This window comes from Thunnus maccoyii, chromosome 3 (assembly GCF_910596095.1).
Source record: "Thunnus maccoyii chromosome 3, fThuMac1.1, whole genome shotgun sequence".
In the NCBI taxonomy this organism is placed as follows: domain Eukaryota; kingdom Metazoa; phylum Chordata; class Actinopteri; order Scombriformes; family Scombridae; genus Thunnus; species Thunnus maccoyii.
The window spans coordinates 17460888-17487640 of record NC_056535.1 but is presented as its reverse complement, the minus strand read 5'-3'; the positions used below and the strand labels follow the sequence as shown (position 1 = coordinate 17487640).

Sequence of the window (26753 nt, the reverse complement as noted above, 5' to 3'; positions counted from 1 at the left end):
TGTTTTTCAGAAGTTTAAAAGTACAGCTTGGAGTTTCTGACCTCTAGTAGCGATATGGAAAGTTTTTTTTGCAAGTGGGTCCCTGTTTTTTTTGTGTCTCGTGCACAGCGCCACGTGTGACATGACACACAGTCTTGTCAATACTTTCCATCGTTCCACTGATCTACATTTGGCTGTAGTGCACCAAGAAACGCAGCAATGCACAAACAAAAAAAGGGATGAAGAAGACTGTACACAAGTAAACATAGATGTAAACAAAGCAGGATTGAAAATACTTAAAAAACAGCTTTGCAACTGTATTTTATTAGGAAGGAATGCATTCAACACTTTTGATAGATGTCAAGCACTTTGGTGAGTAACAAACAGTCATGTAAACATAACTTTTGTTTGTTTACAAGAAAACCCCACAGGGGCCTATTTAAGCAAAGCTAAAACTCCAATCACTGACTTCATTGTGTTATTATTGTCCGCAGGTTTTCTTAAGCTGAGTAATAATATTCAATTCAAGTGTCTTGTTAATGCTCAGTAAACATCAGTAAGGGTTAAATAAAACTGTGGAGGTCAGAGTGTTTCTCTGCGCGTCTGTAGGCTCAGATACTTAACAGCTGTGTTTCAAGTCACAAGCTGCGTCCTAAACAATCTGAATTTCTAGAGCGAATATGACATAATGGGTCAACGATGCCTGCCCCCCTCCTGAATGGGATTATTTATCAGCTTTTTCACAGCACATATAAATAATTTCTATTCAGCCGCTACAATCTCACAGTGGTCACTGGTGAATACATCAAGCCGAGCACCATTCATTCTTCTTGAATGGATGTTTTATTCAAAACATTTGCCGTTACAATCCTTAACATCCGTTATGATTAAGAGAAGTTATATGGATGGATCTATTTATCCAATTGTCCATCGTGTGAATTGTCACAACTTATTGAGAATCTACTTTTTTTTAAATGTTTTTTTCTTTTTGTACAGCTTATAAAACATTTCGAGTGCAGTGTCCTTGTTTTATTTAATGAGGACTGCTTAAATGCTCCATTAGTAATGGTCTTTATGAGGCCGGCAGCAGGAACTTGCACTGATGCTGCAGTGAAACGTCTGTAGACCATCTCATGTTTGGAGGATTTGCAGCTTCAGCTCACTAACCGTCAGTCCTCTGAAGGTGACGCTTTTATACACTTTATCCGTTTCTTTAGAGGAAGTGACACAGTTGACACAGCTCTGTTTCTCTTTCTCAACTTTAAATAGATAAAACCTCAAATATAATATTTAAACGGTGGCTGACGAGCTTAAATAACTGATAATCTGTCATGTCACCAGCGAGGGGGAAGCTCTGAAGAGTGAGTGTCGGGGTTACTGTCGTGCTGCTGTGGGTGATGTCTCTGTCCTCAGTAATTTGGTCACAGAGGCCTTCTGATCTTTATCCACCATGACTTTGTTGACATTTTCTGGGAATCAACTGGGAGATTTGATGGTAACTTTGTGGTCTAATTAGGCCAGTCTCACCGATTTGTCCTCTCTCTCTCTTTGTCTGTCTGTCTCTCAGCAGTCTGAGATCTCTAGTAGGTTTAAACAGAAATCCATACATCCTGGGGCCGGCTGTATGTTTCTTTATAGCAAACACTCCATCCTTTGTGTTCAGATAACGTTCACTTAGTAGAGTTTTTGTCGTTCATAATTCCCCTGACAGTTGAAACTGGGCTTCATTAATATTTCAGAGATAAAAAGCTGTATTTCTCTCCTCCCGGACCTCCTGGCTGATAATTTATGTTCTCTGTCGTCATGCGGAGGCCTCAACCTACAGTCAAACATGCTCTTTGTGTGCTGCTCTGTAAAACATAAAGAGTCAGCTTGTTTACATGCCTCAGTTTATTATCACAAGACTTCTTTGTGCTGATTTTCTGCCTGATTTTCTAGAAGGAAAAAGAGAGATAACATTCAGAATACCTTAAACAATTACACGCTAGATGATTTTCATGTGAAAATCATTGATTTGTACAAATTTGACTTCAGGATAGCCTTGAAAACGTAAAAACAGCTTGTTTTTGTTGACTTGATGATGCATTTAGGACATTTATTCAGTGTTGGAGAATTTAATTAACCTACAAAACAGCATATCATGTCTTAAGTGAATTAAAAGTGCAAAACTCAATATCAGTGATTCACAGACTCTATTTTAATTATAATGTTGTGAAGCTTTTCTTTCTTCCTCAACCGCTGTGATGACTAAACCTGCACTGCTTCAATATACACTCTGCTCTGCTTGTATTGACGTATGGATCCCTACCACCTACACAAACACACACACACACCCACACACACACAATGCTGTACACAGCCTTGACAGTGTTCCCTGTAACCACAGTGTGTGTTTAATCTTTTCCCTGGCGCCACTTCCTAGCTGAGAGCATTCCTGGCACCCAGAGGCCCAGAGGGGTTCGAACTCTGGGTTGAAAGCAGTGTCACACTTCAGAGCTGGCACCTTGTCTCAACTAAACATCCCTCTTTTCCTCCTTTTTGGCCCGAAGCGCCTCGCTTACCCTCCGTTCCTGAGCGGAGGATCCTTCCATGGAGAATGACCTCTTTGAAGGATGGTCTGGTTCCTTTCAGGGGAGATTCTCCTCGCGTTGAGTTTCCCAGCGCTGCGTCTCCGTCTGGAGCTCTGCCCGAGCTCCCAACCAAGAATGTGAATTGGCAGAGGGCATAATTAAGGCGATGTCTGTCCTTATACATGGACTAACCTTTAAGAGCCCCCGTTCACTGGGAGCTGTTTTTTCTGGCTACTGTTGCTGCAGAGTATCGGTTATAATGGGCTTGAATGGATGAAGAGAAAACTGGTCATGGTAGAAAATAGATTGTTTTTTGGTTTGTTTCTGTCAGGTTAGAAAGGATCTCAGTGTCTACAGTAAGTAATTTGTCACTCACAACACTGTGACTCTGTAATAACAGCACTGCTTCACTGTACAGCAGCTTAAACACATCTCTGTCTAAAGCCTGGAATAAATAAAACTGTCAGATTTTTCAGGGACAGATTGTAGCAGCCTGCAGAACTCATCTTGATTTCAATAAACCTTTTGTTTGTGTATGTGTGTGTGTTTATAGCTGCAGTGTTTTTCTTAAATGACTGATGATGACTCTGCTAGGATTTTTCTTAATTTAACTATAAACATCTTAAAGGTCACTAAGGTCACCATTTAAGTCTGTGTGGCCATCCACAAATATGAAGCCAAAGAACTACAGTGTTTTCCACAAATTGTATGTTGCAGCAATAAAAATTTGAGCCCAAAGTAGTAACACTAATACTACTAATAAATCAATTAGCTCATCAGTCAAACATTTTTTGTCTTTTATGATGTTAAAAAGAATATCTTTGAGTTTTGGACTGTTGATCGAACAAAAGTCACTATTAAAATATGTCAACTTGGGCTGTGAAAAAATGTGATGGGCGTTTTTCACTATGAATAGAAAATGTATAGACCAAATGAATAGGAAATAATGAGCAAATCCATAATTCATGATGAAGATAATCATTGGTTGCAGCTCTAAATAAAATAATTTAAATATTTTGAATTTAGGGTTTGCAAAATCACGTTTTTTTTTTTTTACTATTTTATGACATTTCATACCTTAGACCAGTGGTTTGCAACCGTTCTGCCCTATGATCTCTGAAAATGAAGTAAAGTCTTCTTGCACCCCCTCTTCACATGTTCTATATGTCAACAAAATGTCTTATAAAAAGAGTGATTTTTCATTCTCCGGTTGATTAATTTGGATACTTTTTAGAGGCTTAAAGAGGTCAACAAAACAGTTTTTCTTCTTTCTGAATCTGTTAATCTTCTCGTGACCCCTCAGATTCATCTTGTGGCCCCTTGGAGGGTTTCAGACTCCAACCACTACCGAAAACAATTCATCATTAAAACAATCAGAATATTATTATTGATAATGAAAATAATAATTAGTCGCAGCCCTAGTTGTAAATTTGTACCCTCTTGGAAGTTACAGATCCTTAACTATTCTGCCACTTTCATGGCTCCCTGTTAAGTTCTCTCCTCTTGTATGCAAGTGTTTTCTTGTGTACACAGGTGTGTGTGTGTGTGTGTGTGTGTGTGTGTGTGTGTGTGTGTGTGTGTGTGTGTGTGTGTGTGTGTTTACAGTAAACTGTGAATTAGAGGAGCGACCCAACTTGTTTCTGTCCTTTGATTCCTCTCCACTTCCTCTGCTAAGGCCCTGTATTATTACATTGCTGGAAGCTCTTGACTGAGAGCAGAAGGATTAAAGCCGTGTCAAACATGCTTCTGTCTCACTTCCTCTATAACACCCCTCCTCCTCCTCCTCCTCCTCTTCCTCCTCCTCCTTTTCCTCCCCCCTCCCTTGGCACTCTGTGTTTAAACTCGCCCAGTGCCAAACAGGGATCTGGTAACTTTGGGCAGTGCTGTTTGTTTGTGTGAGTTCTGCGCACAGGTTCTGCTCTCTGGCCAGCGTCCAGACACCCCAAACAAAGCGTCCCATTGATTATTTTGGAGGGAGAGGCGGAGGCTTGTTTTCATGACACATTTGATTTGATTGAGCCGGTTTTGTGTTTGCTCTCGAGGCGACAGAAACCTGCAGTCCAGCGGCGAGGCAAAATGATGGAGGTCTTTATCTGTGACCCCAAAGTGACTTTGTAACTTCTGAAAGACAAAATGACAAAATCCTCCTCTTAGAAATAAACAGTTGATTCACAGGAAATTAAACACACCATTTCTCAGTTCAGTTCATTGAGTTCAGTTCACTGCTACAACCTTACTTGGTGAGTTTGGGTTTTGAAGCATTAATTACATCACATGCAGTCCAGGTTTTGGTGAGGTGAGTGAGTTCAGGCACACCGAAATTTTGCCGTTCGACGTTTAAAACTGAAAAATGACCATAAACCTGAGATTGTTCTGGTCGAGAAACATGATTTTAGTTTGTTGTGCAACTTTCGTTTTACGGGGTCGACATCATGTCACTGGGCAGAGAGGTAAATGATCCAGGTTAAGTTGTACATTTGTTGCAGCCTCTGTCAGCTGTAACAGACACAGATCCATAGGCTTTGTGCTTGTTATCTATATACAGAACGTCCCTTTGTGTTCTTTGTGATCAAGGCTGTTTTCATTATAATTTTCCTCCTCAGTGAGCCGTGCTCTGGCTGCTCCTGTCTGTGACTCTCAGCTGAAATGCAGCTCTCCTTTTACTGCAAATATGGTCAGAGTAACAAAACAAGCAAAAAAATGAGCTTAATAAAGTCATAAGTCACTGGATTGTTTAACCGCTGGCTGAGATATGTTTGTCATGCAAGGCAGCATGATGATTTTATTCAACAGTTATGTCTACATACAATGTCATGCATTAGTTAATGAAGGCCTAACTTGGGATTAATGTATCGTACAGTCAAGACTAACTGTACAATAACAGACTTGAAAACACTACATATCTACATTCAAAGCAAAGTCTTTAATGTATAGAAGAGATTTGCTGAGCAGAGAAATGCTTTGAACTGTTTGAGACTTCGGGCTCTCAGTATGGCATGTATAATGAAGGAGCATCTCTGCTTCCGGACAAAGAAAGGAAAAAAGTGAGCTGTGAATACAGGCGCGAAATTGCTGATTAGAAACTTGGAATGTATTGAAAGGAAACAATACACTTGTTCTCTGCTCGTCTTGGCATACGTCTGTCGTCTGTTTTGGCACATGAGGAAAAACGAGAAAAACACTCGTCCAAGCCAAGAGTATGAGTACCATTTGTCGCTTTTTTTGCTTTTAATTCCATCCCTGTGGTTTTATATTTACAGTAACAAACATATTGTTGTCTGTTTACACATGCGGGTCGGCTGATGACGACCTGGTGATCTGATAGCTGCTGTTGCGTAAATCTTCCATTATGCATCTGCCTGCATCTGTCCTGCATGTAGTGTTGTAGCAGCTGCTGAACACATTGATGCTGCAGTTGCCAGTAATTTTTACTTTTCTTTGGACTTCTCATGAGTTTATAGACTCATCTTTTAAGACAATATTAAATGTTTTGTTAAATGTTATTTACTAGATACTGTAGGTCTGCTGCAATTCTATATTTTTTTCGTACTGTCAATAAATCCCACTAAATAAACTGGCAGAAGTGGCCAATGAACATGGCCGCTGTAGTTTATTTTGAGACAATCCCACATTCACCATCCTGGTGGTGTAAACACTCACTAGTGCACCAAATGTACAGTTGAAAGTAGTCCCCAATAAATACACTATTCATGTCCGTTTGGGGAACATTTGCTATAAACTACAGTGCCCAGCTGTTGTAGGAAATTATTTAACCTTTTTTAAAAGTGAATGTATATTTGTGACACGTTTTTAAAGATTTACGTCCCCAGTAGGATGTAATGGGCTTGTTGCTAAGTGCTACAGTAAGTTAGGGAAGTCAAAGTGTTGTGAGATGAGTGAACATGTTGTTGGTTTTAGTCATTTCATGGGATTTGTCGACAGTAACATTTATTTGACAAATCAAACCCATTTCAACGTCAACTTATCAGCTTTTTCAAGAGCTTTCAGCTATATCACTCAGTCTTCACCAGTGGGTTGTTTGCTGAGTTGTCACATGGAGATAGATCTGTTGACAGGTGGACAGTGTTGTGGTCGGATGTGAACAGATCTGTTTCAACTAGAGCTGCAACGGTTGGTTGATTGACAGAAAGTTAATCGCCTATTTTGATAATCAATTAATCGTTTTTGTCATTTTTTTTCAACCACTCGTCCTTTTCCTCCTGTCTTTTCAGATGGCCTCCACTCAGTGTCCGCTCAGTGTCTTCTTCAAGTCACCATCATCACCGATGAAATGCTGTCCAACAGTATCACGCTGCGGCTGGCCAACACCTCCCAGGAGCACTTCCTCTCCCTGCTGCTCGCCCAGTTCCTGGACGGCGTGGCCCGTGTCCTCTCCGCCGCCCCCGAAGATGTCGTCATCTTTAACATCCAAGACGACACGGACGTCAGCGCTCGCATCCTCAACGTCAGCCTGTCTGTGGCCGTGCCTGCGATGGGTGAGGGTCACCAGCGGCCCCCGGGACTCGGCCAGGGAGGGGACAGGGCCGGGGGAGAGATCGAAGGTGGCGGCGGAGGTGCGGAGTTTTTCGGCTCGGAGGAACTCCAGGAGAGGCTGTATTTGAACCGTAGCCTTCTTGCTCAGATCTCCTCCCAGGAAGTGCTTCCTTTTGACGACAACATCTGCCTGCGCGAGCCATGTGAGAACTACATGAAGTGTGTGTCCGTGCTTAAGTTTGACAGCCTGGCGCCGTTTGTTGCCTCCGATACCATCCTGTTCAGACCCATCCACCCCATCGCTGGGCTGCGTTGCCGCTGCCCTGCCGGCTTCACGGGAGACTACTGCGAGACTGAGATTGACCTCTGCTACTCGAAACCCTGCGGAGCGCACGGCGTGTGCCGCAGCAGAGAGGGAGGCTACACCTGCGAGTGCTTTGAGGACTACACAGGTGAGAAACCTCATTTCACATCAGACTTAAGTGTTTTACAGTCAGTCTCATCTCATGGCTTCATTAACCAATTAATAAGATTTGTGTCTTCTAAGATGAAATGGCAGCAGAGGGTGCCGAGCTGTCCACAATGTTAATTTCTTCCTCCTTCACAAAAATCCCCCGGGAGCTTTAATGTCTACATCTGTCCCGTTCACTCCCGTCTTCAGCTCTTTATTGAACCTGCCTCTTTATAGACACAGACTGTCCTGTACACTGGTAGCCCTGCAGACAAAGGCTGAGTGATGAGTTATTGATTAGATTATCCCCTCAGCAGTCAACCGTAGCGGAAGTAAACTCATCTGTTAAGAGCTGCTACACATTTCTAGGATTTTAGTAGATAATTTGAGCTAATCAGATTATTGGTTTTGTTAGTTCTTCTTCTTCTGTATCTCTATTTTCCTGATCAGGAGAAGTTAAAGTTGCTTATGGCTTTAATCATAGTGATCTGCAAGAAAAGAAAACACATAAATCTTGTGTGTTGAATGGCAAAAAGGTTTGTTTACACCTGCATTAGTAGCAAATATCGGTGGTGTCATTTTGCTACAGTTTTGTGCAGCGTTTGTGCGTCCCGTTGCCTTTTAAATAACCTGTATTCCTACATATTTATTGCCACCTACGCTCCAAAGTTCATCCTGAGCTGTAGGAGTGGATTGTGTTTCAAAGCGAACGTCCAAAGAGCCGGAGGAATGATGATATAACAAAGCTGCTTCCTGTCCTGTGATTCCTATTTTGGAGGCTGCATGGGGACTTTTCAGAGAGAGATTTACTCTGAGTTGAGTGTTTTGCAGCAGAGAAAAACAACAGCAGTTTCTCTGTTCAGAGTAATATTGCTGAGTGGAGTAAAGGAAGGAAATTATTAATTATAGATGGCTACAGATGGAGAGTGTCCCCTGGCTGTAAAGTAGCCTGTGGTAAAAATACCAAAAAAATACTGTATATACAGTATATCACAAAGCACACAATATGTTGAGACAAAAGCGATAATGAAGAATAAATTTATTACTGTTGGCAGCAGAATTGCAAACCAGCTGCAGGAATTGTTATTCAGTCTCTAAAATGTATTCACATCCTCAAAGGGTTAAAGATTGTCTGCTCTCTCCTTTTATGGTTAAAGGAAAGAGGGAGAAGTTGAAAAAGAGTTGAAAGAGGAAGGGAATTAAAATATGCTAATTAATACGGTATGAATATTAGGGTAGTTACCCCCAGTTTTCGTTGAGAGGTTAAGTGGGTCAAATCCTGACTTTTTAATGTGATTTAGTTTCATCTTGTCTTTGAAGCATCATGTCGGTTTATTACATATGATTGTGTGTTATATTTATTACATGTTTGTGCCCTGTTTGTTTATTTTTGTTTGAGGTGATGTTACCGATTAATTTTTTGGCGATCAACTAAATATTGCAGCAATGAAGTGTAAATGTAAGGTTTCTACCCCAAAGTGACTGGTTGTTGCTGCAGTATCATCTCAAATGCATACTTATATTATATATTGGCATTTGTGCCTCTGTTTGATAGCTGATAGTGTAAAAACAGACAGGAGATGTGGGGAGAAAGAGGCATGCAACAAAGGTCTCCAGCTGGAAGCAAATGGGCCAATAATAATTCAATATTAAAGTCATTTTTTAAGCAAAAAAGTCACTGGTCACTGGTTTTAGCTTCGCAAATGTGAATATTTTCTCTTTTTCTTACTCTTTTGATATTAAAATGAAGACATTTGAAAACATCAAACATGCCAATGGGAATTTTCCACAATGAGTGAAAGGGTTAATCTTTAATCAATTTAGAGGACTATGAGATTAACTGATAAAGAAAACAATCATTAGTTGCAGCTCTGCTTTAGGTACAGCTTTCTCCCTCTGGAAAATCTGATTTTCAAAACTACTAAAAAGTTGTTACTTCAACTAAAACCACAGATAAACAAATTTCTTCAAAAAAAAAGCTAAACTGAGGAGCAGAAACTGCAGAAATTCACATTGTCTTTGTGCTTCCAGTTAATGGCCTCAGCTCCATTAATCCTCGTCAAATATTAAAAGGTTTTTCACCTATTTATGCCGCTGTTTATGAAGCCTGAAATAGTGTCGGCATCTGAGTGTGTGGGCTCAGTCGCAGGTTGAGTGGCACTTACATATTCTTATGCACAGCTGTGGGTGTCGGAGCTGAACTGTAGGTGCTTTTAACGTGAGAGGGCAGAGAGGGAGAGTGAGTGTGTGAGTGGGTGCAGTGGGCGTATTTTCATTTTGGTTACACTGAAAGCGGCAGAGACCACAGTTAGCCACATTAATCTCCACCAGGTGGGAGTTTGTCCCCAGACGCCGTTATATCCAGTATGCAGGACTCACAGAGTTACCTGAGAGTGAATATGTGGCTAAAGTTGATGGTTTAAGATGTTTGAATCACGTTGTCAGACCGTCTGATCACACAGGCCGGTTTTATTTGATGTATTTTCCGCTGTGATCTACTGCTCCCACTGTTCTGCTTCAGGGAGCGTTGGGTTCATCAGTCTTTACAATGTGGTGTGTGCGTGTGTGCGTGTGTGTGTATGTGTGTGTGTGTGTGTGTGAGAGCACGCTACATTGCTTGCTCCATGTGCTTCGGGTGGGTAGCTAAGTGCTGAATAGCTGCAATTATGTGTGTAAGAAAGTTGGACGGACAATCTGGGGAATGTTTGTGTTAATGGTACATGGATGTGTGTGTGTGTGTGTGTGTGTGTGTGTGTGTGTGTGTGTGTGTGGTATGGAACTGTTGGACCGTGGGTGTTGCCAGATGGTAGAAGGGAAGAAAATGAAAAAATATAACAGCCATCATCTTTGCTACTCTTCAAAAGGACAGAGTGAATGATTCGGCTCGGCTGAGTCATTCTGCAGACGCTGAACAACAAGATGTTATCCAGCTTCAGTTCTCTTAAAACACACAGTGTGAGCAACATTTCGTATGAAAATGTCTGAAAAGCAGCATCCTGCATGTGTTTGTGGTGATAATTCACCAGCTGACCTGTCTCCCTGTGATGAGAAAGTCTTTTTTATCTTTTCTCTGGTAACTCTTTCAGAAATCAAGAATGCATTTGTGGGGTTTTAATGTGCAGACGTGTTTTTTTTTTTTTTTGGAACAGTAACTGATGGATGTTTACGCTCCCATTTTCATATCATCTCACACCAGTGTTTGAAATTAACACCTGCCAAGCACTGAAAGCCACTAAAATGTGTCTGAGAGATGGCAGGAATAAACAAAGTGATGCCAGACACACAGACTGTTTTAAATTAGAGCATTTGCATGTTGCTGTTATGTTCAGTCTCTCGTCTTTGCATATTTATATTCATCCATAATATAAAGGAGCATGACAGGACCTGATTATACCACCATTACACCAAAGAACATAGAAAGGAAAAGAGAGACATATATTTGTTAAAATGCTGAGACTAAAAGTTCTCTTTGACAAACAGAACAAGATCCATTAGTAGCTGATCTGGAGCTTTCGGTCATGTCACACAATCTCCCTCAACAGATGCTGTCATATGCAGACATTCAAATGTCCATTTTTAAGAACTGCAACATGTACAGCTCCTTAACAACTGGCCAACTGCATCTGCTGAAGAAGATCATGTGATTGAGTTGAAAGCTCCAATCGAAAGAACCCTCCTTATCAGTGTATCTCTATAAAGTGTTTCAGCGTGAGATGTAATGAGAAGGTTTGATTGCAGATACAGCTCGAGATCATGTTATTGCGTTATTGATCATCAGCGTCATTATAAAATTTCATAATCCGGAGCTACTTCTTGCATCAGCCAAGACTATTTGCATCTCCTTGTCATTGCAGGAAGATTCTGTGTTTGAACAAACTGAGTCTCTGCTGTAGTGAAAGCGGAGCTCAGTGCTTTTAGAGTATCCGGAGGGATCTGCCCACTCAGGCGGAGCGGTGATGCTCCCCTGTAACCTAGCAGCCCAGAAACACCCGTTCAGGTACAAACTTCCTTTGCAGGAACAGTTTGATCATATGGGTGTGTTTTATAGTTGCACTACATCCTTTGTAAAATCTCTTTTATCCAGTTATGAAGAACTGAACACTGCTGATTGTTTAGTGGTCTGATAAATAAGAGCTGCTGTGGATTTTCGGTATTTATATCTGCAGCAATGTGAGGCTTGAATTTCAGAGAGTAACATAATTATTAAGACTATTGATTTTCACGAGTCTGCTTTGTTTATTCTCTCTCCTCTGGGATCAATTTGCGTTATGAACGTGGCTAAAAGATTAATAAAATGCTACTAATCCATTTTGCAGATAAATAATCTACTTTTTTTACTTAATTTGACAAAAACAAGAATAATTTTGCTAATGTGAAGGCAGAGGTGTTAACATCTGAATTTATATTCCATGTGATGAGATTTGCTTTAATGCTCGCAGTCGATTTTTATAATTTGTGGCAAGTGGTGTTTGCCTTTCTTTTAATGTATAAATTAATCTAGTCACACATTATATTTATGAGAAGAAATCAGCTCATATGCATTTATATACAGTTTATGTTCAGTATAATGTTTGCATATGATTAGGTTTATTAACTAAAAAACAAAAATTAATTAAAGCTGCGCACATGTCAGAGGGAGCGGCACCCGGGGTATCGCTACTGGAGGTCTGTTGTAACGGCTCTGAATTTTCAGTATTATTGGATACTTCCTGTTGCCAGTAGACAACACTACATAAGTGAAATATTAACACAGCAATACATTTACCAGAGGGCAACTGACATGGATATACATTTTCATGAATATTGGACATTGCATTTAGGAGATAACTATCACTTCCTGTGTCCACTACGTGGCGCTAGCGAACACCCACTAATTATCATGTGTAGACCACACCATGTAAATTTAATGTAAATAGGATGATGTGTGTCACATAAGGCTGACTTCCTGTTGTCAGTAGGTGGCGCTATGACCATGACTCAATATTGACATATAGATCTGTTCAGGCTGGACTTTTATGAAACATGAGAAATTTGGAGCAGATTGGACGATGTGAAGTGGAGTTACAACAACTTCCTGTTTCATATTTTAGGAAAAACTGACCGGCATGTTACGCCAAGGACGTTCCATGAAAACTCAAAAGCTTCGCAATTTAGCATCAAAGAAGGTCTTTAGATGTCACCTACCAAATTTGAAGTTGAATTCAAATAATTTTTTTTTTTAATTGAATTTGTAAAGTTTCGTGAGTTTTCGAGCACCGCTAGCACCTCAAAAATGCTAAAAGTAATTAGGGGGCACTGTAGAGCCAACATGCCACACCCAGACCCAATTGTGATATCAAATCGAAATACTATATACGAGTTCGAACATGGGTGCAAAGTTTTGTGAGTATTTGCTCATCTTAAAGGCCTCAAACAAGTTTGTAAAATTAAATCCATGCCATACAAAATCCAAAATGGCTGAATTCCTGTATGGCAAAAAAAAATCAAAAAATTATGCCCAAAATGATGAGAGCAATGAGTCCACTGAAATTCATGAACATCCAAGAAAGTTTATCCCAACATGGCGCTGCGTTTGGGACCACTGGGCTCTGGCACTGTAGAGCCCTAAAAAGCACAGCGCATCTCCTCCCGTCTAAATAAAAGCAGGATCTCTGAGGTGTTTGTGCAATTTGATGCCTTAATGATTCATGCTGGCAGCAAACAGAGAGTGTGGGCACTGAGAGGGACTTATAGAGGGCCACAAATAGAGCAGAGGAGACGGGTTTGAATTATTGATCAGGATATTCTGTGGATTTGTGACTGTGACCCCCCCCCCTCCCTCCCCACCCTGCTGCTCCACTCACATGGGCAGATCTCAAAGGGTAAAGAAAGGCAACACCATGTCAGAGCTGCGTTTTACCTCTATTGGTACAACACAGGGCAGTGTGCTGTCACCTTTGCTATATATTTTACACACAGATGTTGTCGCAGCAGATATCCTGGACACCATATAATTAAATTTGCAGATGATACCTCCTTGTTTAGCCTATTGGAACAGGATGAAGTCAAACATGGTCCAGTTCTTAATGACTGTTGACTGGTGAGAGGCCAGATTTTAATCTGAACACATCCAAGACCAAAGAACTGATTTTAGATTTTAGACGTGACGCTCCACCACCCGCTCTATCGAGGATCAGAGGAGAGGAGAATGAGATGGTGATGGAGTAAAAGTATCTTGGTCTTATTATAGATCACAAACTCTCCTGGAACCGATGTGCTGATGCTATTTTTAATAAGGGCCAACAGCACATTTACTTTCTTAGAAAGCTGAACTTTTTTAACACTGATAACAAAATAACTCTATTTTACAAATCTTTTATCGAAAATATCCTTTGTTATTGTATATTGTCCAAAATCACTCACAAGAACAAATTAGGAAAAACTGTGAAGACCTGCAGGAAAATCGTGAGGGAGCAGCAGGCTAACCTGAACCGCTGGTACCTGACCAGGCTGACTGAGAAGGCAGACAAGGTCTGCATGGATCCACTTTCAGTATAGTTCCAGCCACTCCCTTCTGGTCTGAGATATAGATACCCCAAGATCAGAACCAACCGAGCAAAAAACTCATTTAGTCCCATGACAATAACTCAATTAAACAAGATGCCGTAGCCATGGAGAGTCTGGGGAAATACACAGACTAGAGGATGTGGAATACATGGATACATAGAGGATGTGCAGTTTACTCACTGTTTACTTTTATTATAACTGTTGGTATACAGTTATTGACATGTCTGTCTGGACGTTGATGATATTTATGATAGCTGCAGTGAATGATCTTGGACTATTGTTTTTGTGATGATTTTCTGATGTGCTTTTAATGTGTTTATATGTTCTGTGCTGTACCACAAATTGCCTCTCAGAGGACATTTAAGTTTTCTAAGTCTAAGTCACCTGGCAACGCAAAGCTGCTGTTCAGGAGCACCTGTGGTGGAGACGCCCCACAGGGAATAACTGAACACTGAGAAGCATTTTATCAGGTATCAGTGAGGTAAATCTATCTAAATTTGCATCAAACTGTACTGTTATATGTGTTTTCTAAGTCCTGTCATCCCAGTGTCTCTGTTCATTACATCTGTTTGCTGTTGCAATATTTGACCACCGCGACAGCTTAAAGAAACACAGGTACTTTATTGCCTACAGCGAGTTACTGAATTAATAACGAGGCAGACAGCGCTGTAACAGAAAGGCTTTATTTTCCTCTTCCAGCTGGCTGGCCAGCACTCCCAGTTTGTCATCAGGAGGCATCAGTAAGAACATGACAGCAAATTGTCACAGGCTGTCAGAGCAGAGCAGCTATTCTGCTCCATTTTGTTGCTTTTGAAGCAGAGATGCAACGAGACACGACACACTGACTTATTACAACTTTTATACCAATTTTGATTTAGGATACTTATAAAGTTGCCACCAATGCCTTCATCAACGGCCAAAAAACAATTTATTTATGCCTTACAGATCGTTATAATCCATACAAAGCATAGATGAAAAGACCTTTTGTGATGCCTGGGTGTGTCTTCTTCCCTCATAAATAAAACCTACAATAATGACAGGTTGAGGGTTTTTCTACTTAACAATAAACCTTCAAGCCCACAGTTGTAAATGTCTGTAAATCTTTAACAAAACTTTCTGCCCTGATGCTCTGCAGCTTTTCTGCAGGAATTGTGGGTTCAAAAGTTCATGGGAGGAGTGAAACAGACAAAACAAACTGTTGACAGAGGAAAGGTTTTAATTTAGGCAGTAGTACAGGTCAGTAAACTGCAAAGCATTAATTAATGATTTTTTTTAACATTTTATGTATGCTTTGTTGAAAACTGCAGCTGAAAGTTTAATCTCTGTCCTCTGAGTGAAGTTTCTTCTTCTGTGGTCTAAAATAACCACTTCAAATTTTAAAAAAGCGTCAAAATCAGTTACTTTATCGTCTCAACCGGCATCTTTTGAATGTACTTTGAGTCGACGCACCCCTACAGCAGAACTAAAACTAACTTTCAGCAGAGCGTGAAGGGAGTGATTAATAGTCAGAGTAAATAAAAGGCCTGTGTGTCAGTGGTGCTGGATAAAGATGTGTGTGTGTGTGCCAGTGTTACAGTAGTGCTGCACACAGCGGAAGTCTTCCACGCTGCTGACTGAGTGGCTTTGACACAAATTCCAGCTTACGCATGGGAGCACGCAGTTTCGCCTGAGCAACTGCTGCAGCCTCTCATCCGGACGATCCAGACAAATGGCACATGTGAGCTTGGACCGCGGTGGCCGAGGAGGATGATGAAGGCTCAATAGGGACAAACTCTCACTTTCTGCGGACGTCTCGCTCGCTTTCCCTTCATATTGATCACTGTTTGATTGTTGCATTGTTGGCCTGAGGCGACCTGGAACCTGTCTCGCTCTGTCACTCACAGTTTAGCATAATGAGATCGATGCTGCAGGTGTGATGTGTGTTGGTTTGAAGTAAATCTCCCCGTCATAGATTAACTTAATATAAATTTACAGAACTTGTTTGTGATTCAATAATACACAGATGTCTTTGAGTCATAAATGATGAAATTTTACTTGTTTTATTTGACAGGATAAAACTTGATTTGAACGCATTTTGAAATTGTGATTTGAAGGAATCAGATTTTGGACTGTGTGGTGTTTTATTTTAGCTCTGGTAATAAAAACAGTTGTGAGTGTTGGCATAGTGATATCAACAGAAGTACAAACAGACAAATCACTTGTACAGTTTGAACTTGAGACACATCATGTACCTTTAGCTGATGTTTCTTTGGAGTGGTTCCCTACATGAAGGAGTCGCTTGATAAATCTTAGATGATTTATTTTCTCCTTCCAAAAAATATAAAACTTGAACAATCTTAGAGAGAAAGCTCAGTCTTGGGTTCTACTGCTCAGAGCTCACAGACATATGCAACCTTTTATGGGTGTGAATGAGGGACAAAACATCAAAATAGATTCACTCTGGAAGAGACTTTCTGTAAATCAGTTTTTGATTAATCGCAGCGTCTGATAGGTTGGAGACAACTATTTATTTTTTCTCTCAGGTCAACCGTGTAATGTCCTGGTGGCTTAGACGTATACGGTTTGATTCTGCACCTCATACCCCTCTCTCTTGCTTTCTTGGTCTCAACTGTCCCTATCCAATAAAGGCAAAATGCAAACAAAATAATAATAATGATAATAATATCTTTAAAAAATGAGTCCTTGTAAACGTGAACTTATGAAGTGTCTGTTAAGTGTGATCAAGCTGACAGTAATCAACATGAGTCACCACAGTCGGCAGAAACTGCAGTGATTTTGTTTGACACTGTCTGAATGCATAAACACCTCCAACTGTTTTGAGCCATCATGTTGTCCCTCTGAATATGAATACAGCACAAACTGCAGCCTTATTCCCAGAGGGAGTCATGCTGTGTGTGACACAGAGGAGAAAGAAAGATTGAAACTGCGGTCGAAAAGAGAAACTAGTGCTCGTCATTTTGCCTGTTTGCCAGATTTCCTCTGATACACTTTGTCAACGTTGTCACAATTTATTTTTTTCCTGTATGTTTAAAACAATACAGTTGTGTCTTTCGCAGTCACTGATATGAGGTGGATAATGTTACACTTACAGTATAATGACACATATATGACAGCTGCAGTCACAGAGAGAAAAAATATAGCAGTATGAGTCCCTGATGACTGTGGTGATGCTGCCTGTCACAAACAATATTAATCCTCATTTCTCTCCTCCTCCACCCATCTCTCTGTTTCCAGGAGAACGCTGCGAACTGTCATCCCGCTCCGGCCGCTGCGCCCCGGGAGTCTGCAAGAACGGCGGCTCATGCGTGAACCTGCTTGTCGGCGGGTTCAAGTGCGAGTGCCCACCGGGCGGCTACGAGAAGCCCTACTGTGAGATGACCACACGCAACTTCCCTCCGCACTCCTTCCTGACCTTCAAGGGCCTCCGCCAGCGCTTCCACTTCACCCTCTCTCTCACGTAAGCACCTTCGCCTCCCCGCAACAAGCTGCATCACCTGCGCCTTTCAGTAATCTGTGAGTCACTCCTCATCCACCCCCACAACCCACTTCTGCATTCGCGCTGTCCAGCTCTCACCTCTACTGAAGTATTCTCCCCCTACCTCACATTTATGTAACCGTAATGGTGTTCAATAGCAATAATGGGATCACTGAGCAGATGAACAGCCATCGCCTGTAGAGCCACTTTGGTGTCAGATTATAGAACCTGCGCTATAAATACAGAACCGCTGCTAAAACATATTTTACATTAGAGGCGTGCATGTTGTACTGAGGTGCAGCCTGTGAGGTGTGTGTTGGTGAATGCTAAAAAGAAAGAGACTTGCATAACATGAGGATGAGTGAGCCTGATCTTCTTACAGTCAGTGTCACTGGTCACTTTGAGCTGTGAGTCAGCGCCCTTCACTACAGTCTCCCTCGCCAAGCTAAAGCCTGAGAGACATGATTGGCTCTCTGTGTCAGTCATCATGTACGTGTATGTAATGTTGTTATTGTAGTTTGGGAGTCCTAGTCATTTTTGAATAGTTAACTTCCCTTTTATTGTCAGCGTCAGGTTAGTTCAAGTAGTTTTTTTCAGGTAGAATGTCAAGTATTTGTTTAGTTTATTAGCCACTTTAGCAGCGTGGCTCTTGAGATGGTAACATCAGTCTGTCAGTCAGTTCACCACTTTGGTCCAGACTGAAAAATCTCAACATCTAGTGGTTACTGACAACATTTCCTCCAGCGCCACCAGCAGTTTGACATTTTTGATTTTTTAGTGAAATATCTCACTAAAAATTGTTTGATTGGCATGAAACTTGCTATAGACATGTCATGTTTACCCTCAGGTGAACTGTATATATCTTTTCATCTAGCATCCACAAATTTATTTGTACAATACTTTGGTTTATTTACGTAAATCTCTGCAAAACTAATGACATTCCTGCTGTGTTTAGCGCTAATTAGCAAATGTTAGCGTTGTCAACACACTAAACTAAGATGGTGAACATTATACCTGCTAAACATCAACACGTTAGCATTATCATTGCTAGCAATGCTGTTTAGACTCTTAGGCCTATTTGTTTTCAGTTCTGGTTTTCTTATTTTCTGTGTCCCTGTAGCAAATATAGTCCCTGTATTCTGAGAAGGGATGTTACATTTTAATCTAGCTGTAGAGAAAAGTCAAATCAATTTCATTAAATAGCCCAAAACAACAAATAGGCTTTACAACTTATATCCTTAGACCCTCAAGGAAAAAGTCCCCTTAAAAACAAAACAGCCGCACATGTATTGCGTAAGACAATACATCACAAACTCTTCTTAAATGTATTTGCCTCGTTCTCCTCTTCAATTCATCTTTAACTATTATAAAGGTAGGGGCTTGATTGCATGTTACACTAAAGGAAAACACTTGCAGACTCAAAAGAAATCTCAGTTCAGTCAATTTTCAGACAAGACTTTTCTCTGAAGAATTTATGACATAAGAAGTGCAAACAGCGATGTCAGTGAAAGCGCTGGCAATTTCCCTGAAAGCTGGAGGTGCTATTTCATGCCATAATTAGCATTTAGTAAAAATAGCAAAGATTTGAGCCCAAGGTTCCTTCTCTTTCATACACAGCACAAAAAGAAAAAGCCAACCTGCCACCATCTCATGTAAATTTCATTACTTTGGTTTTGAAACTAGACAAGATAGTTTTAGTCGAGTCTTTTTCAAGGTTTCATTTCTGTTTTTATTTCACTTTATGCATGTGCCTCTAGTTCGTGAAGGTGTTTTTCTTGCACCAAATGGTTCCACGGAGTGTCAGAATTTATTATTATTTATACATTTATTATTACTAATTGTGATGCAGGTGAAGCAGGTTGAGGCTGAAACTGAAGCTGAAGGTGGTTGATCATTTGGAGGTGGATTTTGAAATGAGCAGATGAGCTGTGAATGCTGAACACATGCAAAGACAGCAGGAATCCTCCACGTGATGAAATGTAATCAACGATAAAAGCCGTCCGTTCTGTTTGATATCTGTCACAACAAGTGACAACAAGTATCACCTCTCGCATGGTATCACAGGGAATGTGTCCTGCCATTTTGCTGTACTTATTGTGATGTTTGTCGCCTTAGACGCGCTTGGCAGGGGTTGACACTCACAATGGCTGCCGGTGGAAATAATATCTCCCTTGTGAGCCTTATGGGCTCGGCCCTTCCTTGAGCGAGGTTCAGATGACAGCCTTTTTTGATGGAGAACTGCTCAGACCAGTTTTGAAAGCGGTCTACATTTCATTGGCAGGTCAAAGAAGCTGTGAAGTAGCTGCTGTGTAAAAGGTGCCGATACTCAGAGCTCGAGGCAGGTGAGGTCAACAAGTAGCTCTGTTACCTGAGCCTGCACTGATCAGGTTTCTCTCAGAAAGAGCTTCTGTTATGATGAGCGGCTCAGGATGTCTATCTTGTTTACTCAAGAGTGACGGCTAATTTTAGGTATCATTCTGGCAGATATTTGGCTGTGGAGCTCTGCAATTAAGGATTAGATTTCACAAAAAAAGTACAGAGTACTATGGGATTAGCACTGCATCAATTTAAACAGATTATGGTGATGGATCTTGAAGTCTCTAATATTCTGTGTGACTGAACTGATGTGTGGGTCAGGTGTGGGTCACGGTTCAACCTATACAAAGTCTAAAGTATATATATATATATATATATATATATATATATATATATATATATATATATATATATATATTTCTCTTTAATATCATTGTAAACTGAATATCTTGAATTTCTTCAGCAGTTGAATAAACTAAACCCAATGTGTCCTTGTAGGGCTTTAGGAAATTGTGATTCTCACAAATGTTTATTTTTCCACAATTTTCTGACATTTTACTAACCAAACAATTGATCAATTAGTTGAAAAAGTAATCGTAAGATTAATCAATAATGAAAATGATTATTAGTTGCAGCCCTAATTTGGTCATAAACCAATGTATTGCTAGTGGCACTACATCATTAAAGTGTAAGAAGTTAAAGAGTAAATCTGGAAATTTTCTATATTTCTCTTATTGTCAACAAATCTCATGTGTAGAGCCAAACCAACAATGAACTCATCGTACTTACAAGTATTGTGTGTGTATCCAAAGCCTGATATATTGTATCCAAGCCATCAAGCTCTGTTGTCCAAAAACTATTAAAAACACAAAAATGAGTCACACTGCTGCACTGGGTGACATGTTCCATGAAGAGTTTGGGCACATTAGTTTGTTTAGTCCAAAGACTAATAACAACAATCATGTTTTCAGTCTCCTACATATCACGACCTCTTGGCTCTGTACTAAAGTTATTTACAATATACAATGTAGTGATGCAGCTCTTATGTGTAAATAGGATGAGTTCGTTGTTGGTTTGGTTCTACATTTGAGATTTGTTGACAATAAGAAAAATACAGAAAATCACCAGTTTTACCCTTTAAGGGATCACCAAAGTCATTATAATTCATCCTTAGGGGAATGTGTACTAAATTTAACAGTAATCCATCCAAGTAGCTGTTGAGATATTTCCCACAAAACCACAAATGTAAACCTCATAGTGACACTAGAAGAAAAGTCAATGGATCACCAAATTCATTAGGATTCATCCTCGTGGAAACATGAACGTCTGCTCAAAATTTCACAGCAATCCATCCAGTAAGTTGGTGAGATATAACAGTCTGAACCAAAGTGATGGACGCCAATAAGTGTTTCCTTGAACACATCCTCTTTCTGTAGCCTTACTTCACACTTACATGTTGTAAAATCAATAGAGGTCTAATTTTTTTTCCCTCCCTGCTGGACACATCTCATGCTTTTCAGCGTGTTATCATAGCGTGACACGGTTCCCTACATAAGGACAGACTGGTTGTTATTTTTACTGATGGGTGCCTAATGTGACACGCAATGATGCCAGTTGAGTCAGTGTTTAGTTCCAGCTGATTACTCTCATAGCTCAGAGGACTCAGGGGGGCAATGTGGAGAAGCCTTTTAAATCGATACGTCAAAGACGAGAGGGCTGCTGCGGAGTAATAGACTCTGGATTGTAATACTAGTTGACGTTCTGTATTTTGCACTGAATATATAGAAGCCGTCGGACTGCTCTGTCTGTGTTCTGTCTCTACTTTTATCATCAGCTGGAGCATCGGCATCCTCTTTCCTCCGAGGTCATGATTATCCTTTTTCTCAGTAAGCAGGTCAGCGGTGCCGTGCCCCCTGGCTCCTCTTCAGCTCAAGAATACTGCACAAACAGCATCACATACAGTAAAACCTCAGACCCTGAGGACTAAATGAAGGGTTGGGGTGGTGGGGCGGCTGCTCATGTTGTCTGAGAGCATCCATAGAAATCTGGAGTTGTGAATGACATCTCTTCTTTTAAAAAAAAAAAAAAAAAAAACAGCTTACATGGAGGCTGGAGCTGAATTCAGGCTGAGAAAAACAGTTAATGCACCAGAAAGTCACACTAATTGATTGTTTCAGAACCAGATTGAGATTGATCTTTTTGAAATAATGATTAATTAGTCCTTTTGAGGAAAATTTAAGCTGCATGTTAATGGAGTAAACAACCAGAAAACACAGACACTAGTAAGTCTCACATGCTTTTCAGTTGGCAGATGTGCACAGGAGACTCATTGTTTGGTCCCCGGTGGGACTGATAATGAATAAATCCAGTGGTTAGTGCTTGTTTTTTTTCATTATAACACACTTTCACACATGCCAGTGACCTATTTCCACAAGATCAGATTTACGACCACAGACCACAGCTGACAGGTAAAATGTGATATTTTTAAACATGTGCTCCACCGCATAGTTTGATGCCAGGTAGAGAGCGAGGCACCGTCGGCGGTCTGGTCCCAGAGTTGAAATATGTGCGTTCGGATATATTAAAATGTGCATTAATATGCGAGGATCATTAAACAAGGCACTAGACGCTTTGGTTTCACCATCAAGAAGCAAAAAGAAATGTGAAACTGAGGTTGTGGTTACAGCAGTGGCAGCTGTCTGTGTTCTTCCTCTATGAGAAAATATATGTTGAAGCTGTCATTGTCATTACTCTGAACTGTCTTTTCCTACGTGCTTCTTCTTTACTTGCGGTCATGCGTTCCTCCGCGCTGCTGCTTTGACATTGCCCTAGTTTTCTAGTCTCTGTTTTGCAGTGTGTCGTTTAATGTGGCTCAGTGATGTCTATTCACAGCGTGCCGTTTCCGTATGTCTTGGCTGTGTCATTGGTCGTATCTGTGCTGCAAATATGACTCTTTTTTTTCTTTTTCTTTTCTCCATCTTGGCCTTGCGCTCATGATTAACCTCATTATTTGTTCAGTGATCTTTGCAAAAGCTCAGCATTGTTAAATCTTGATCTCATCCTCACGACTGTAAGTTACATGGCATTACTGTGTGTGTGTGTGTATAAGAGCAGTCCAGTGTGAAAGGAAAGCATGTTGAATGTGAGGGTATAGTTGTTCTTGGGTGTCTTGACAGTATGGATATTTTTAAATAGGTCAAACCCACTGCCCTCTTTCTTTTCTCTGTTAACATGAAATACGGCGAGCGGCATCTGCTTTTGCACAGCACTCATGTCATCTGGTATCCTTATGTTGTATGTCCTTATGGCTGATGTTATTCTATATTTTTGTTACTTTCAACAAATTCCATGAAAATACTTTCTCTCAACACTTTATGATTTTTCTACCCTGTTTCTGGCACTTTCTGTTCACTCTTACTGAAGATGCTTTTTAAATATGTAGTTTAATGTTTAGAAAAAGCTCAGTCATTCCCTAAAACAGCGGGGCACTGTCGTTTTTAGGAAATGTTACTTAAACTGGAGTGAACGGGGCATTTTTTTTGGTGACTATTTTCTGGGGCGGATGAATACACATTTGGAACTTTTGTGAGTATTTACAACAACAGGACGGTGTATGTGGTGTATCCCAAAATAGAAAGCAGTGCACATGTTCATAGCAATGAAGGAAACTGTCATCTACACTGACGATACTTGTTAGGAGGACAAAGCAGTGGTTGTTTTGGCCTTTTTGTGGGATTTGTTGACAGTTTAAAAAAAAGAAATGTCATCAGCCTTCCCTCAAATAAATATGTTATCAGTGATGAGCTTATGCAGTGAATAAAAATTAAATAGAATAGTTTTTTGGGTTTTTTTTCAGATTTGCCACCAAAGAGCCCAACGGTTTGTTACTCTACAACGGCCGCTTCAATGAGAAACACGACTTCATCGCCATGGAAATCATCAATGAACAGATACAGCTCACCTTCTCTGCAGGTAGGACAGTTATTTGTTTATTTAACCGTAATCACTATGACCTTCTGTGAAATGTTTTTTCCCCTTCATATCATTTTTGGACAAAGTGCCTTGCAGTAATTCACACCTTTGATTGCTTTCCAGGTGAGACCAAGACTACAGTTTCACCGTTCGTCCTCGGAGGTGTGAGTGACGGCCAGTGGCACATGGTGGAGGTCCACTACTACAACAAGGTACAACTCAGAATATATCATGAGAACATATATATATATCTAGAGACTGGTTTATGATCAGCAGCCACTTACTGGTACACGAGTGAAGTTTACCTGTTAATTTCCTTCTTTTAATTATACAATAGCTGACATGCCTTTAAGGTTAGATCTGTCTGCACTCATCAGGTGTGGCAGTGTGATACCAGACATACTGAAGACATGCAGAGTTAAATCAGGTCACAGGTTTCACCCACTATAGACAACAGACAGTGTAGACAACTTACATACTTCCCCATTAAAAAAGCTGTTGTTTAAGACTTCCATAGAGGAATAACTGTAGTGGGTGTAAACCAGAGCGTAGACTGGAAACCCTGAGCTGTGTAAGTTTGCTGTTGTGCCTCTTCAGTGCTGCTGCTCTGTCAGACTAAAGAATCAGTGCTGACAGGCTGATGATCTGGAAGAGAGCCAACGTGCCAACTAGACACTGACGGAGGGAGAGACTCAGACGAGAGAGGGAGGGGAGGGGAGGGGTGGTGATTGACTGAAAGCCACAGAGCGTGTTATTACAGACATGCTCAGATCGGACTAAATATGTTTCGACTAATACATTTCTCTTTACGAGCATCACAACAACTCAATCAGTGAGGAATGTATGGAGCTGTTTGTCTCTGTACTTTCCCACTCCCACCCGGGACACACAACACACAGGATGTCACATTTTAGTCTATTGAGGAAGTCACTTTGCATCATAAAGATGTTGCCAGGCAACATCCCCGCCGGGAACATTTTCTATTCAGTGTCTATGATAACACGGCCCTGTCAGATTTTAGCCAGCAGAAGTGATGAACGGGGAGAATCTTGTCGACTTTTGGGTGTAAACTTGTTGGTTCTTTGCCAGCGAGACATTATAGTCTCATTAATCAAGTCGGGCACAAAATCCGATGAGTCTCTGATTCTCTTATTGTTGCTCTGACCTGGCAGTTTTCTATCTGTAGGTGTTTGAGGATGACTCTGTCCTTTCAGTGTGAGGATTGCGTGTACAGTACCAGCACTAGAGCAGATTTTCTGACAGTTACATGTGTCGTCATCATATTGACTACATAACATAGTTTTTGTACTAAACATCTCCAGTGTGTCAGGCTCCTTCTCCAGTCGTAGCTGAACTAATCCTCGCCGCATCCTGTGAGTCACTGAGGTAGAAACGTGGCTCCTCCCTCTGGAGGTATCCCACGGTGGCCCGCTCTGACCCGTCCCTGTCCGCAGGGGGTGGGGCAGGGTGAGGCGGGGATGGGGAGGGGGACATTTTAGATTGAAATGTGGCTTTCAGGGAAGTGGGGGACTGTGGAGAATGGCAATGACCGCTGCCTTTGTGTTAGGCCCGGCTTCCTTTGGGACCATGGGCAGTGAATGATGCGGCCCCGGGGAAGGTGCCCCTCTCTCTCTGTTCTCCGACGAGGACAGAAAAGCGGAGCAGGAGAGGAGCGAAAGGAGGGTAAAGAAAAGCAGAGAGAAGTATTGACTCGGGCTTTGAACGGGGACGCCGCGCTTCAGGACCGACCCCTCTTGTTGCTATGGTTTTTCCAGTCAATCTTAGATCCCATATTTGTGTTGCTCACTGCCATGCTCCTCCCCGCTCAACTCCTGTCAACCTCTGTGACAGGGAACTCATATTCCCATAATCCCCTGTAGCGTCGGGTGAGAGCGGGTGTTTAATGTGGTCCTGAGCAAATATGTACGTTCCAATCAGCGCTGACAGGACGGGGTTTTGTGCGGCAGAGAGACGTCCTGACAGACAGTCATTAATGGAGAGTCAACAGCCGTGACTGATGACAGCAGAGGTCAGTGAAAGGAGCGTCCAATATGGAGCGTTGCCTGTTTCAGGCCTTTCACAGCGAAGGGAAAACCGTGGAAAAGAGCATGTCGGATGATTTCACCTTTGGCAAATTCACACGGCATGTTTGCTTGTTTCATCATCAACAAATTTGCAACAAATTGGCCTCAAAGAGCATCAACTAGAAAAATAAAAGCCACCTCCTGTGTCTGTTTCCATCTGCTAAACATTTCAGTGTTGGATATTGAGGACAGGACCTGTTGTACTTGACTGACAACTTGTCAAAAATAATTTAACACTTCAAATATCTTGGTACAGTTGTGGACTGCCAGTTGAGCTCTGAAAATACTAACCGTATCTCTGAGAAAAGCACGTCTTCATCTTCTTAGGTGACTCATCAGCTTTCCAGTGAGTCAGTCAACATCCACTTGACATCATGGTTATGTCACATGATCCACAAATTGAGGAGTAATCTGGCTAGAATGTTTGGAATGGACAACAAAATATTAAAATATATTAAGATGTTAAAATAAAATATTTTTGATGGAATAATTGGACATTTTGGGAAATACACTTATATGGTTTCTTGCCTGGAGTTAGATGAGAAGCTTAATATCACTTTAATGGCTGTACAGTAAATATAAAGCCACAGCCAGCAGCCAATTAGCTTAGCTTAGCACAAAGACTGGATACTATGAGAGTATAGTATCAATCCTCTCTGCAAGAAAGCTAAACAATAAAGTCTTATTCTATCGCTCTTTTCTATGTCGCACATATTTCAGTAATACAACAACAGCACAGTGAGATGTTTCTGTTCCTAACCCTAACCCTTCTGAGGTCCCTAAAACATCCAAAAACATTTTTTCGGTGACAAGATATATACACACATAGACATATAAAACGGATTACTTCTCCCTTAGGTGTTTTA

At 40.9% G+C, this 26753-nt stretch overlaps 1 protein-coding gene across 1 annotated transcript in view; it reads left to right on the top strand.

Annotated features, from left to right (window-relative positions):
* celsr2 (cadherin, EGF LAG seven-pass G-type receptor 2) overlaps window positions 1–26753 on the top strand; it is a 61696-nt gene that overhangs the window by 15291 nt on the left and 19652 nt on the right. The window contains exons 2-5 of the mRNA XM_042406006.1: window positions 6782–7495; window positions 17275–17497; window positions 23688–23803; window positions 23927–24015. Of these exons, the coding sequence (XP_042261940.1) occupies window positions 6782–7495; window positions 17275–17497; window positions 23688–23803; window positions 23927–24015 (1142 nt within the window). The remainder of the gene's footprint in view (window positions 1–6781; window positions 7496–17274; window positions 17498–23687; window positions 23804–23926; window positions 24016–26753) is intronic.